Source organism: Buceros rhinoceros, unplaced genomic scaffold (assembly GCF_000710305.1).
Source record: "Buceros rhinoceros silvestris isolate BGI_N320 unplaced genomic scaffold, ASM71030v1 scaffold6632, whole genome shotgun sequence".
In the NCBI taxonomy this organism is placed as follows: Eukaryota; Metazoa; Chordata; class Aves; order Bucerotiformes; family Bucerotidae; genus Buceros; species Buceros rhinoceros.
The window spans coordinates 643-13571 of NW_010399391.1; the positions used below are offsets into that span (position 1 = coordinate 643).

Below are 12929 nucleotides of genomic sequence, written 5' to 3' on the forward strand. Positions count from 1 at the left end.
ACGAAGGGTAGAAGGGGATGAAGTCCCTGTAGTGCACGTGAAGAATATATTAGGGAAGACAGTCTGGGTTAGTCCTGCTTCAGGCAAAGGCAAACCCATCCATGGGATTGCTTTTGCTCAGGAACCTGGGTGCACTTGGTGGATGATGTGGGAGAATGGAGAAGTCCAATGTGTACCTCAAGGGCATTTGATTTTGGTGAGAACAGCCAACGAATTAAATTGTATGATGTAAATTGCTAAATAATGGTCACCGTATGTCATCATTACTGCAGCTGTGGTGTGTCACATCAACAGTATTACGGTAAGAATCACTCAGATCAATGAGGGATGGACTTTGATGAAACTGAGCAAGGGGCAGCAGTGATGGAACCTGAACTGGCTTCAGTAATTGGTGCCCAGCAACTTCCTCAAGTTCTACATCTTCAACCTGCAGACTGTGAGCATGGGCTGTGCCAGAGGCACGAGCCTCAAGCTCTGGATGCGGCATACAACAATCTCACAGCATCTTTCCTGCCCTTAAAGACTGTTACAACAGATGCAGCCACAAAGTCATGGATTAAATAAACTCAATGGACGTGTTAGAGGGATGGCCCACAGATTAAGGGAGTGTTATCTGTGTATACGCAGTTAATGTCTGTATGTGTATACAGGACAGGAAAAGTAGTGGTAAAGAGTTGGAAAGTGCAGGATCTGGGGCATGATGTAGATGATATAGAATAAGGAGTGGATAATGTCCTGGGTTTGGCTAGGATAGGTTAATTTTCACAAGAACCTGGGAAGAGCCACAGCAAGACTAGGCCAATGAACCAGCCAGTGAGATATTTGATACTATACTGATGTCATGCCCGACTGTGCAATGGACCCAGCCAGTGAGATATTTGATACTATACTGATGTCATGCCCAGCATATATAACTGGGGTCGGGGGGAACTGGCTGGGAAAACAGCTCGCAATTCCCAAGTGGGTGGTGGGGAGGTTCTGGATGGTGAGCCACCCTGCCATGGGCAGGGACACCTTCCATTAGAACAGGTTGCTCAGAGCCCACTCCATCCTGGCCTGGCACACTTCCAGGGAGGGATCATCCACAACTTCTCTGGGCAACATGTTACAGTGTCTCGTCACCCTCACAGTAAAGAATTTTTTTCTAATATCTAATAAAAATCTACCCTTTTTCAGCTCAGAACAGTGCTCTTTACTAAATTTGTGAATTTGTGGTTGTCTTTTTACTTCACATTCATCTACTCTGAAGTTCATCTCCCATTTTATTGCACAGTCATTGAGGATCCTTCTACAGTTCTCTTCCACCTACCCTTTTCTCTACTGTCCTCAGATACTGCTGCAGACTTTGCCCATCTCATGGTTTATCCTTTTTTCCAAGTTACTCGGAAACATATTGGACAAAGTAGGTCCAGCTCAGACCTCTGCAGAACCCCACCATGAAAGCTGACAATTTAACACTATACTCTATTTGACCTCTTCTGTGCCAAGGACTTCTCTCTTGCTTATGACTGCTTAATTTCCCTAATAACCTTATGTGAGATTCTTTTCAGAAGGCTTTGGAAACCCAAATGGACTGCATCACCCCATGTGCCCTAGCCACATGCTGCTGATTTCTACAGAGAACCCTAATAAAGTTGTGAGGCAGGATGTCCCTTTATAGAAGTTGTGCTGGGAATTTACTGGAAAAAAATCTTTTTGCCTATTTTTTTTTATAACCCTCCACTACTGATAACAATTTCAGACAGTTCATCTGGCATGTTACGCATAAAAAGGCTCGTGGTGTTACCAACACCCAGTTCCTACCCCAGAAAACACAGATTCAGGGAATTCACTTGGCTGTTACACCGACCACTTTCAGATATATACCACAAAATATATGCAGTCACAGCTAGACACAAGCCAAAGCCACCAAACACAAAGCTCAGAGGTCAAGACTGCTGGTGCAAGCTGATCTGTGAGGACTCAATAGTTGGGCTCTGAGGAATTTTTAACACAGAGGCTTCAGTTATTTCAAATTCCAGTTTAATACTCCACCACCTCTGAACCTGGAAACAGAAGAGCAGAACGTGTCTACTCCTCAGCTGCCCTGGTTCAGAAAGCCATGTAAAGGCATGAATAAATCATAACAGAAAGAATCTGATTCTTTCTGTAAAATACATTAGGCTACCAAGTAATCCTAAGTAACTGGGTTTGGTGCAAACACAATGGATGAAATATTTTGGGCTGCAGTATACAGAGATCTGGCTGGAGCTGAAATATTTTGAGCTCCAGGCAAATACCTACAAAAATGTAAAAGATAGAGGCAGTTTTTAGACATGTGGGATTATTTTTTTTGCTTGCTCAAATAATTCCAAATTCAGACTGTAACAGTGCTAACAGCCCCTTGCAGACATACCCAATTTCTGATCAATGCAAAGTCTGCGGACTTAGCACTTTTAACCTTTAAGCATTAGGAAACTAATTGTATCCTGTTATAACTATCATCTAATGTTTTGAAGTACTTCCCAGACATAAGCTAGTTAATATTTTCAGGAAATACTCATACCAATAACAGGCTGTGTTTTAGCATATATGAAGTCAGTTAGTAATGTAAAGTAAATATCTCTTATTACATTACAAACCTTGCTGTTTTCTCTGCTCACTGATAAGTGTTTTTCCAGTCTAACTTCCCACACATCTGAGTATCATATCATATCATATCATATCATATCATATCATATCATATCATATCATATCATATCATATCATATCATATCATATCATATCATAATCATATCATATCATATCATATCCCACCTGGTGACCTGGTAAGGAATTGCAGTTTACTATTTTTATAAAGATTATCAATGGTAAATGCGGCAGCAGCATGTATGTAGAGCTCTCTAGACACACTTCATGGCTGTGTTGTAAAAATGCAGCTTATCTGGTTCACTCTAGATACGCGTCACGCAGATAGGATTTGCTGTTGTGGTTCTGGGTATGTTACTCACTTCTCATTAATCTGGATATAAGGATCCTCACATCTTACTGGGTCTAAACATTTATATTCTCCTGGGATATTGAAACACGTTTGCTGCAGAGTGCAGGTGAAATTTCTGTTTTCACATTCATTGATATCTAAAACACAAGAAACAAGAGAAAGCAAAAGCAGGGAAATATGTGCAAGGCACCACTCTTACAAACTGGTTTGCGTCTTAAGGAATTGCCCCAAACAAAATTTGTAACACTCTTGCACCGTAAGAAGTGGCCTTTTGATAACTGGCCCCTCTTTTAAGATCTGTTTTTACTTCATTCATTTCTGTTTATTGGAGTGCTCCCATATGCTAAGTGCTGCAGAAATAGAAAAGAAATTGGCTGCTTGAGCTCACTGACCCTTGAGAATGGGAAAACCAAAAAGAAACGTGCAGCAGAGCGGAGAGCATCTGAGGGCTTTCCTGTGTAGCAGCTTCCTAGTCAGAAAAGGCTTACGTAACACCAACGCTCCAATTCACCTCAGTGGAACTATTCACGTGATGACATTCTTAGCAGAATTACGTAATTGGTCCCTACAAGTATTTCACTGCCGAGACCAGGAATCTCAATTCTTAACTTCTTTCCAGACAGAGGACCTACTTTCTGGTCCCGCTGGGTTTTAATCAGTGTGAGAATGTTCTTACCTTGGCAGCTTCTGCTATCGTCGAGCAGGTTATAGCCCGAAGGACAGACACAGTAGTAAGAACCGGGTGAATTCACACATTCATGCTGGCAGAGGAACTCTGAGAAGCTGCATTCATCCATGTCTGCAGTGGTAAAACAAAATTTAGTGTCTTTGGCTTTATAGTCAGAAAAGCAGTCCCAAAGGCAAGTGTCTATCCAGACAATGTGCCCATCACTCCAGCTGGAGGTTGGCACCTTCCAGCTCCCTAGAGCTCAGCAGCAACCTGGCAAAATGCTATCCAAGTTCTTGGTTAAATATTTTTATCCTAGGGAAACCAAAGCTGCTACTGAACACAATGTATGGCTTTAATTTATTTATTTATTTTTCTTTTTTAATACCTGTCACCAGCTGGCCATGTTTTCAGTTCTGTTTTACGTCAGAGACAGAGCTATTCCAGCACCAAAGCTGCAACTGTAATTTGAAAGGAGAGACTTGGCAGTGGTTTTCTTTTCTTTCTTTTATTTTTTTTTTTCATTTTTTCTGGAGAGCAAACTTCCCTTTCCTGGGGCCACATGGGTCCCAGCAGAACTATAGCAGCCAGCTCCGGCTGTTTTATGTCTCTTAGTCTCTAGCCAGTTACTTCCAAGGCATTCCAGCGAGGCTACAGAGCTCATCCCAACTTAGGTCAGACCTACTGGAAGGCCCAGCCATCCCAGATACCCAGGAAGCTAAGCAGCCTGTTGAATCTGTGGTTGAAAGTCGAAACTGAGCTCTTTTGCCCTTGCACTCATGAACTGACCAGTCACTGTATTCTGCAAACTGTGCTGATGTGAGAAAGATGAACTTCAGAGCAGCACACAGAGGCATGGCTGACTGAGGGTAAAACTCATGCAAAGGCGCTGGACTGAGGGAGGCTACAGTTAATCATTTCCTTATTTCCCTCTTTAGGGGAAGAAAGAAACAAAGGCCAGAGCCCCAGCCAGGAACTCCCAAGTCCTTACTTCCAGGTCTGACGTTGACTCTCCCAGGCAAATCACTTTTACTCTTCAGACTGAATTTCCCTTTCTTTCAAATTGGGCTCAGTCCTTTTATCCACTTTTGGTGTTTTGTGCAGATGGATTGGGAAGTATTTGAAGTCCAAATATGTTAGAGTGGCTTTATGGCTGCAACCATATTATCAAAAGAGAGATGAAAGGAACTCTACAGCTACGTAGTCCTGTTACTGCGTGCCTTGCCTCAGGAGTTCCATGAAAAAACACTTTCCTGACCAAACATGGACTGAAGGCTGACTCTGTAAAGGGACAGAGGTATCACCCCCCGCCTCGCGGGTGCACCCAGACCTCCAGCCCATTGGATTCATATCACCTGTGCTCAGCTGCTGTCAAGCGCTGCAGAGACTTAAAGCCCCAAGGAGGCTACGTTTCTGCTGCTGAGCCACACAAGACAGACACACCTTTGCTGTTCCTAAACACTTCTGGCATTCTGCTGACTATGTGCAGAGAACAAGAGGGCAGGCATTTCAGAGCACATGTAATGCACATGCAAGTCCTGTGTGATTAGAAAATAATGCTGATGTTTGGAAAGCCAGGTTGAAATCTCTGCCTCTCTCCTTCGACTGGGACAGGGATGCCTCCCATCATCAAGGTAAACTGCTATGCCATGGACTAATCCAGGAGCTGTTGACATACATCTGGATTCCAGGTGTCTCATAGGAGTGTCTTCCTAACCATGATTCCCTTCACAAGCCTCAGCAATGTCTAGGAAGTGACAGAAGATCATCCGGAGAAATTTGACCTGATTTGACAAACATTTTCTTGCACGGAAGTGTCAAGAAAAGATTTTCTGCTCTAAATCTGTGTGGTGGAAAGTTCCTTTTGCTGGCTTAACTTTCAGGCATGGATGAGGCTCAGGCACCACCTCTTCTGTCACCACTTTGTACTGGCAGTGTTTATGTGGTGTTGCATTGAACCTAACTAACTGCTTCAGGCCCCCAACTAGCTCAGGAGCACATAAAAAGGTGCAGGAGTCGTAGAAGCAGAAATCCCATTTGAAAGCAGAAAACTTAAGTTAGATGTTGCAGCGTTACATTTTAAATGTGTAAGAACCTTTAGAGATACAAGTCTTTGATCTTTCCCTTACAACAACGAGGTTTGCAGGGAAAAAAGGCTTTGAAAATACTAATCTATACACGTATTGCCTATCATGTCCTCTCTCAAAAGCAACATGTTACATCTGTTTACTGTAAATTAAAAAATAAGTATTTTCCAGTGCATTTTCCCTTCCAAAAAATACTGGCTGGATTCTCTAATTTTATCAGGCTGTGGGAACAGAAATAAGTTTTGCCTTCAATTAAAATAAGCAATAAAATAAAAACAAAAAACAGGAAAGGAAAAAGTACAGTGTCATAAGCCCAGCTTCTCCTATGTGCTGAACAGATTAGCAATAAGAAACTATATATTGTTCCTGAAGTGTAGCCAGAGCCATACAGGGGAAAGTGGGGAAGGTTTCAGGCAGAAGTGCACAGCAGTAAGAGCAAGAGGCATACATGCATTCAACAGACAAACGGAAAAGTGCTTATACAAAGTATTTCTTTAATCATGGAAGAATGTTCTAGGACTATCCCTACTTTATTTGCTCTAATAAAGCTTCCTGTTCAGCATTGCAAAGCGTTTTCTTATGTTTTGCTATTATCTTGGAACTCTTTACTATTTAGCTTATTTCTTTAAAACCATTTTAAAACTGTCCTCCACTGTGCTTTTGTGGGTATTTGCTGAGTGCTTTGACTGGAAAGATCATATGAGTTGCGGCTATCCTGCTGCTAACCATGGACCAAGGCAAAAAACTTCTTAAAAAGCATGTACAAAACAATACACTGGAAAAAGAAAACTAAATAGAATTAAAGAAGCCAAAACAATAAATAACTAAAGAGAGTTACCACTGCAGTTAACTCCATCGGCTTCCAGTTCGTAGCCAGGTTCACAGCGGCAGAGAAAAGAGCCGTACGTATTGACGCAGGTCTGGGTGCAAGGGTTTTCACTTGTACATTCGTTCACATCTGTGGGAAAGCAATGCCCAATGCATCAGTGACTTCTCCCCAAACTCTATTTTCAATTCATTACGGTAAAGCATTTCAAAGGGATTAGCTGTACAGTCAGAATGATTTGTTCTGAAAAAAATGTAACCAAGTCAGTATTCTTTATTTGGATTCAGGTGGATGCCTGGAAATAGCCTGTTGGAAACACAACATACATGGAAACTAAGCATTTTGGGAATGTCTTCAATCAACAAAATAACATGGAAGATGGGGATGAAATATTTATTACAAATGCTTCTGTCTTTAACCTGCAGTTTTAAAACAATTGAATTGATTTTGTAGTAACAGGCCTGAGACAAAATGCAGCAGGATATTCCTGAGGAAGATAGTGCAGTGAGGAACAGTCCTTTCTTTTTTTTTTTCTTTCTTCATTTTAGGACATTAGCAGCTTCTGGAGATCGTTAGCACAGACCATTTTCTGCAGCATGTGAGAAGTTGCTCTCTGCTTAGCTAGGGAGACACTTTATAAAGATGTTGTGTTGAATTTGAGGTAGCATGTCACAGCAAAAGGTGGTCTGATGCTCAAGACTCGAGTCTGGAACTTGGGAGACTCAGATCAGATTTACTGAGTTTTTCTATCTCAGATGTGTCACACAGCCTCAGACTTTAAAACTCTCGGTAATTTTAATGACTTGAGCATAATCCACCCTATATTTTAGGGGATTTGGGCTTCTGTGCGTATTTCTCCTGATATACTGGTCGTGTTCCACCTGTATACCTCTGAGGTCCTGTGAAATCACAGAAATATCCTAGGCTGTCAAACATGAACATTTTCAAAAGCAGTGTTAGGAAGGTTACTCGTATCCTAAAAACTAAGCAAGCTTTCAGGGTGTTGCTGGGTTGGGACTAAAGATTTCAGTCACGCTTTACCATACACAGTACCTTGGCACGATCTTCCATCATCATTAAGGGTAAAGCCTGGGTTGCACGTACAGGAGTAGGAACCGGGCACATTGGCACACAGCTGCTGGCAGTAGCCGTAGCGACATTCATCTATATCTATAGATGGGAAAGATGAAAAGTAGAGAGGTCTGCATCTTCCCATGCAGGTACAGAGGAGCAAACACACTGATTCAACAGTACCAGTAACACAGAAGTAACCTGGCATACTGGTTATGGATGTAACAGCCAAACTTTCAAGTGTCCAGACCCAGAGCTATAGCTAAAATATTTCTCTACCCAGAAGAGTGTAGTAATGTGTTTTTAGCCTCACGTGACATCTATCACTATGTCCTATGAGCTGATTGTCATTGCTGGAATCTTCAGCTTAATGCGACACCAGCAGGAAGTCCGGGGTCAGTCCCCTTTACCTCAAAGCACACCAGATAGCTGGCACAGCCCGTCAGCACAAGCACAGCCAAGGGGAAACCACACGCGTACCACAGCTACGTATTAGAAAAGCAGTAAGCATTCGTTTACTAAATACATCTTGTTTCAGAGAAGATATTCTTTAAAGATTTTTTTCATATAGACACATTTACATTTTATATGAATTTTTAACTGACAAGTTATAGAGTACAAAATGTAAACAGTAAATTTAATGCCAAAACAGCAGTTTGGGCTGAATTGCAGCATTAGCAATACATGCAGCTGACTGTTATAAGCACAAGAAAATGCTGTAAGAGATGTATGATGGCTAAAAGAATTTTGCCGCTGGACTAAGAACTGCAATAAACCACCTGAAGTAGTTGTCCTTTCCAAGGCTTTACATTTCCTTTGGCATCAACTGGCTTTTGATTTATGGAGATTTTTTTAAATCTCTCAAAGCTTTGAAGTTTAGTTTGTGCAGTGGAAAACCAAGTGTATTGTCCCCAGTCAGCGGGCCAGAAGGAACAAAGCAGGAAGGCACAGATTTTGGTGAAATAGCCCCCACTGTAGGTTCCAACACGTGAAAATAAAAATTACAGTATTCTCTCTATGGTTCACAAGTATACATACATATTGGCATGAATCCCGGCATTTTAGTTAAACCGTCTGCTTCCTGTTTTAGTCTTGAACATTAAGAATGTGTTGGGAAACTGAATCCTTGAATGACTTGAATGGCTTGATGTGGTAATACCATTAAAACAACAATGTTGTGAATCTATTACACAAGTAGCTATATCCTGCAATTCAGGTTTATGCTGTTGGCCTCATCTGGGCAGTTTTGCCATAGCAAATCTCGGGAAACCATTCTGAAAATGTTTGAAGTCTTGGAAATACTCTCTGTGTAAAATAACAAGGACACTGACACTCAGTTTCATCCTTACTAGCTTCTATTTCCCACTGCATTCTCGTTAGCAAGATAACCCAAAGGCCAGTGTCAGCTACGGCACATACACCAGCAGTAGGCTTGGCCCAAATCCTGCAAACAGGGACACGGGTTTTAAGTAAATTAATACCTCTTTTCACTGACACACTGCATTACTTTAAACACATGCTTTGGCTTTTGCAGGACTGTTACCTCAAGAGTGTTACATTTTGAGGATAAGGACTTTCACAGGGCTTCTTCTATCGGGTGATTTGTGTGGATGCTGCTGTACTGGCTTCTCCTGTATAAACCGTACTGGGATAATTACAACCAATAGAAGTGTAGCTTTTTGTAACCGTGGTTTACTAATAGCGCACTAAAAAAGTCCATCTCTAAAACCCAACCCAGCCCTCTGATTACAGTCAATCATCTTTTACTGCTTTATGCCAGCAAAAATCACTTCTCCAAGGCCAGTGGAAAGTATGAAAAACTGAGACTATTTTCACACTAAGTGAAAAACATAGCAACCCTAAACACAATTTGCTTTTCACTCTTTGCATTTCCTTGTAATAATCTACTCGATTAGTTAAAGCGGGCAACACTGGGATGCAATTGCCTGTTTTCAATAGCATGAACAGCAATGCAGCCATTTCAGTTCTCTGGTATAGCCATTAAGCAGTGAAGTATTTTAGATCAATGTCCTCCCTCATCTCCACCCCATCACATATGCCTGTACAATCTCTGGCACAAGCTTTTTTTTTCCAAGAGCAGAGAAATTATCAGAGATTGAGAAGCAAGGAGCTTGGAGGCTTTGTATCCCAAGGGAACTGAAAGACAGCGACTCAAAAAAGCGGCTATGTCTGCACATACCCCAGCTTGGATGAGGCTCAGCGCTGTCCCTGCCAGGTGAGTTACACAGCAGCTGTTTGCAGGAGTTAGTTAGGAAAGCAGCTGTGGGTCAGTCCTTCACTGGAATTGGTACTTGGGAGGAGAATGTTGGAAAATAACTGGAGAGACTCCCCGGGGTGAATGGGCAGGGGAAGCCTATTCTCCTTCCAGAGGAGGTACTGGGACAGGACAGTCCCTCTCTGCAGAGCTGGCAGGCAAACAGCCTGCACCAAGGGGACAAAAATAATAATGAGCAAACTTTAAAAAAAAAAAAAAAAAGATGATGATTTTTATCTTTGTTTTACCTTTTATCTCCTAGATCCTATCTGTACTTAAAATTAACATCTACTTCATCATCCCATGGGCATGTCAAGTGAAGGGAATGAGCTAGAGGAGAGGGGAGCAGGAAGGCTTTCCATGCTGTTTGTCAAGGGATGTTTTTTTCGACAGGGCTTAGCTAAAAGGATGAACAGACATTGCTGCAACTGAAATAGAACTGCTTGGAAGCTACCAACATGGCACCCAGTTCAGAACTATTTTTTTTTCACACCCAAGCACCTTCAGTCACTTTGCAGATGACACCAAGTTGGGTGGGTATGTCAATCTGCTTGAATGTCGGGAGGCTCTGCAGAGGGATCTGGACAGGAACAATGGGCTGAGGTCGACTGCATGAAGTTCAACAAGTGAAGGCCAAGTGCTGGGTCCTGCACTGGGGTCACAACAACCCTCTGCAATGCTACAGGCTTGGGGAGGAGTGGCTGGAGAGCTGCCCAGCAGAAAAGGACCTGGGGGTGCTGGTCAACATCCGGCTGAAGATGAGCCAGCAGTGTGCCCAGGTGGCCAAGAAGGCCAATGGCATCCTGGCTTGTATCAGCAATGGTGTGGCCAGCAGGAGGAGGAAAGTGATTGTCCTCCCATACTCAGCACTCATGAGGCCACACCTTGAGTACTGTGTCCAGTTTGGGCCCCTCACTTCAAGAAGGACATTGAGGTGCCGGAGCGTGTGCAAAGATGGGCAACAACCCTGGTGAAAGGTCTGGAGAGTGAGTCTTATGAGGAGTGGCTGAGTGACCTGGGGTTGTTTTGCCTGGAGAAGAGAAGGCTGAGGGCAGACCTTATCACTCTCTACAGCTGCCTGAAGGGAGGTTGTAGAGAGGTGGGGGTTGGTCTCTTCTCCCATGTGACAAGTGACAGGATAAGAAATGGCCATAAGTTGTGCCAGGGGAGATCTAGGATAGATATCAGAAAAACTTCTTTACAGAGAGGGTTGTGAACATTGGAACAGGCTGTCCAGGGAGGTGGTGGAGTCCCCGTGCCTGGAAGTGTTTCAAAGCCGTGTAGATGTGGTGCTGAGGGACATGGTTTAGGGACCCTGGCAGTGCAGGGTGAACAGCTGGACTCGATGATCTTAAAGGTCTCTTCCAACCAGATGATTCTGTGATTCTGTGTGATTCTAGAGATATACTGGCCTGTTTCTTGGTATCAAATACTGATCCCTTCAGGTCCAGACTGTCAGTGTGGAAAGGACACAGCTGTTTGGGAATAAATCTTTTTATATACGTGCTTGTTATTGATCTTAAATGAAAGGGAGTCCTTCAGACTGGGAATATGAAAATCCCACGTGTTCCACGGATGCTAGTCATATGGCATTTACATCTACATTTTTGTTCCACAAGAGAGTCTCTCTGCCAAGCACACCATTGGCGTTTACAAAAACGTAAGACAGTTTCCACATAGCTGAAGGTTTAACGGTTACTTGACAAATATGCTCAGTGACATTATTTCAGCTATTCAAAGGTACACATACACAGATGCTCAAAAAACATATTGCATGAGGTTTTTACCTAAACACTGGCCTTCTAAGAGCCAGTAGCCTTCAGTGCAGGAACAGGTGTAGCCCCCCTCAGTATTTATGCAGATCTGGGTGGGGTTACACTGGTGAGAATCTGAAGCGCATTCGTCCACATCTGCAACACAGAAATACAGCAAGAAAATATTATGTGACATCCACAAAAGATTGTTCACATTGTACAGGGACTTGCATTCACAATGCGTACACCAGCTCTGTGCAAGGAACCGAAGTGTGGTGGAGTAGAGAGAATGACCATAACTTGAAGGAAAATTCATAATAAAAAACGTCTGAGAGCAGTGAGAACTGAGGGGCTCATCAACCTCTCCGTTTTGCAGATGATTCAGGGTTTCTTAGAGCTCCTCAAGAAAGGGATTGCATTACCCTGAGCTTTTTATTACATCCACATTTTCTTTGTGGCTGAACTGGGATTTCGATGCTACAGGATACTACTCAGCCCTAGGGAAAGTCTGCTGAAATACTGCTACATATCCCCACTGTGGAGTAAGAGATGTATGAGAGCTCAAGGGACGTGCAAACACAACTCAGACATATATTAAAAAACACTTCCTACCCCCACCAAAGCAGATTGTCTCACTGTACTTTTTTCTGATAGAAGGTTCAACCAAAATCAACCTTTACCTGACAAAAAAAACCTGTATACTTGCCTGGAATCAATTTCCTAACAATAAAACGATTTTCTTTTAATTTTTTTTAACCATCCTTATTGTTTTTAATGTATTTAGGTTTTTATTACAATCCCTTAGGGTGTTTTTGTTGTGGACTACTCTTTTTTTTTTTTTTCCCAAAAGAGGTGAATAGCATTCCTACATTTAAATAAGCCAGGACCCTGGAACCTAACTGATTAAAAATGCCTTTCGGAGTCAGAAGTTCAATCTGAATCCCTCCTTGCTCAGTCTCTTCCCTGATGTTTCTGGCATTGGGTTTGCCTCTAGATGTCAGAAATGGAAATATCAAAAGATAAATTGTGTCATTTTTTTTCAGCCAACTCAGATTTCTATGTTTTATTTATTGATACCAAAACTATTTTTTATTCCAACATACTGTGCACTGGCCTTTCCTGAAGTACTGTGTCATCCAAGCAATGCTACTCCCTTGATCTGTCCCTCTGCTTCTTACTAACCCAGAATTTGTTGGGTCATGACTGAAAAAATCTCACCAATGCACCAGGCTGGAGCAGGCAGCAGAAGGCAGGAATTACATCTCAGTA

The 12929-nt window shown here is 42.4% G+C and overlaps 1 protein-coding gene across 1 annotated transcript; it reads right to left on the reverse strand.

Moving 5' to 3' along the window:
• Positions 1 to 2990: 2990 nt before the first annotated feature.
• On the reverse strand, positions 2991 to 11816 carry LOC104489290 (fibulin-5-like; the record flags this gene model as incomplete). Its single annotated transcript, XM_010131436.1, has 5 exons — positions 2991 to 3117; positions 3657 to 3779; positions 6573 to 6692; positions 7614 to 7730; positions 11694 to 11816. Coding segments are annotated over 5 exons (610 nt in total), but the record flags the coding sequence as incomplete, so codon positions are not given.
• Positions 11817 to 12929: the final 1113 nt, after the last annotated feature.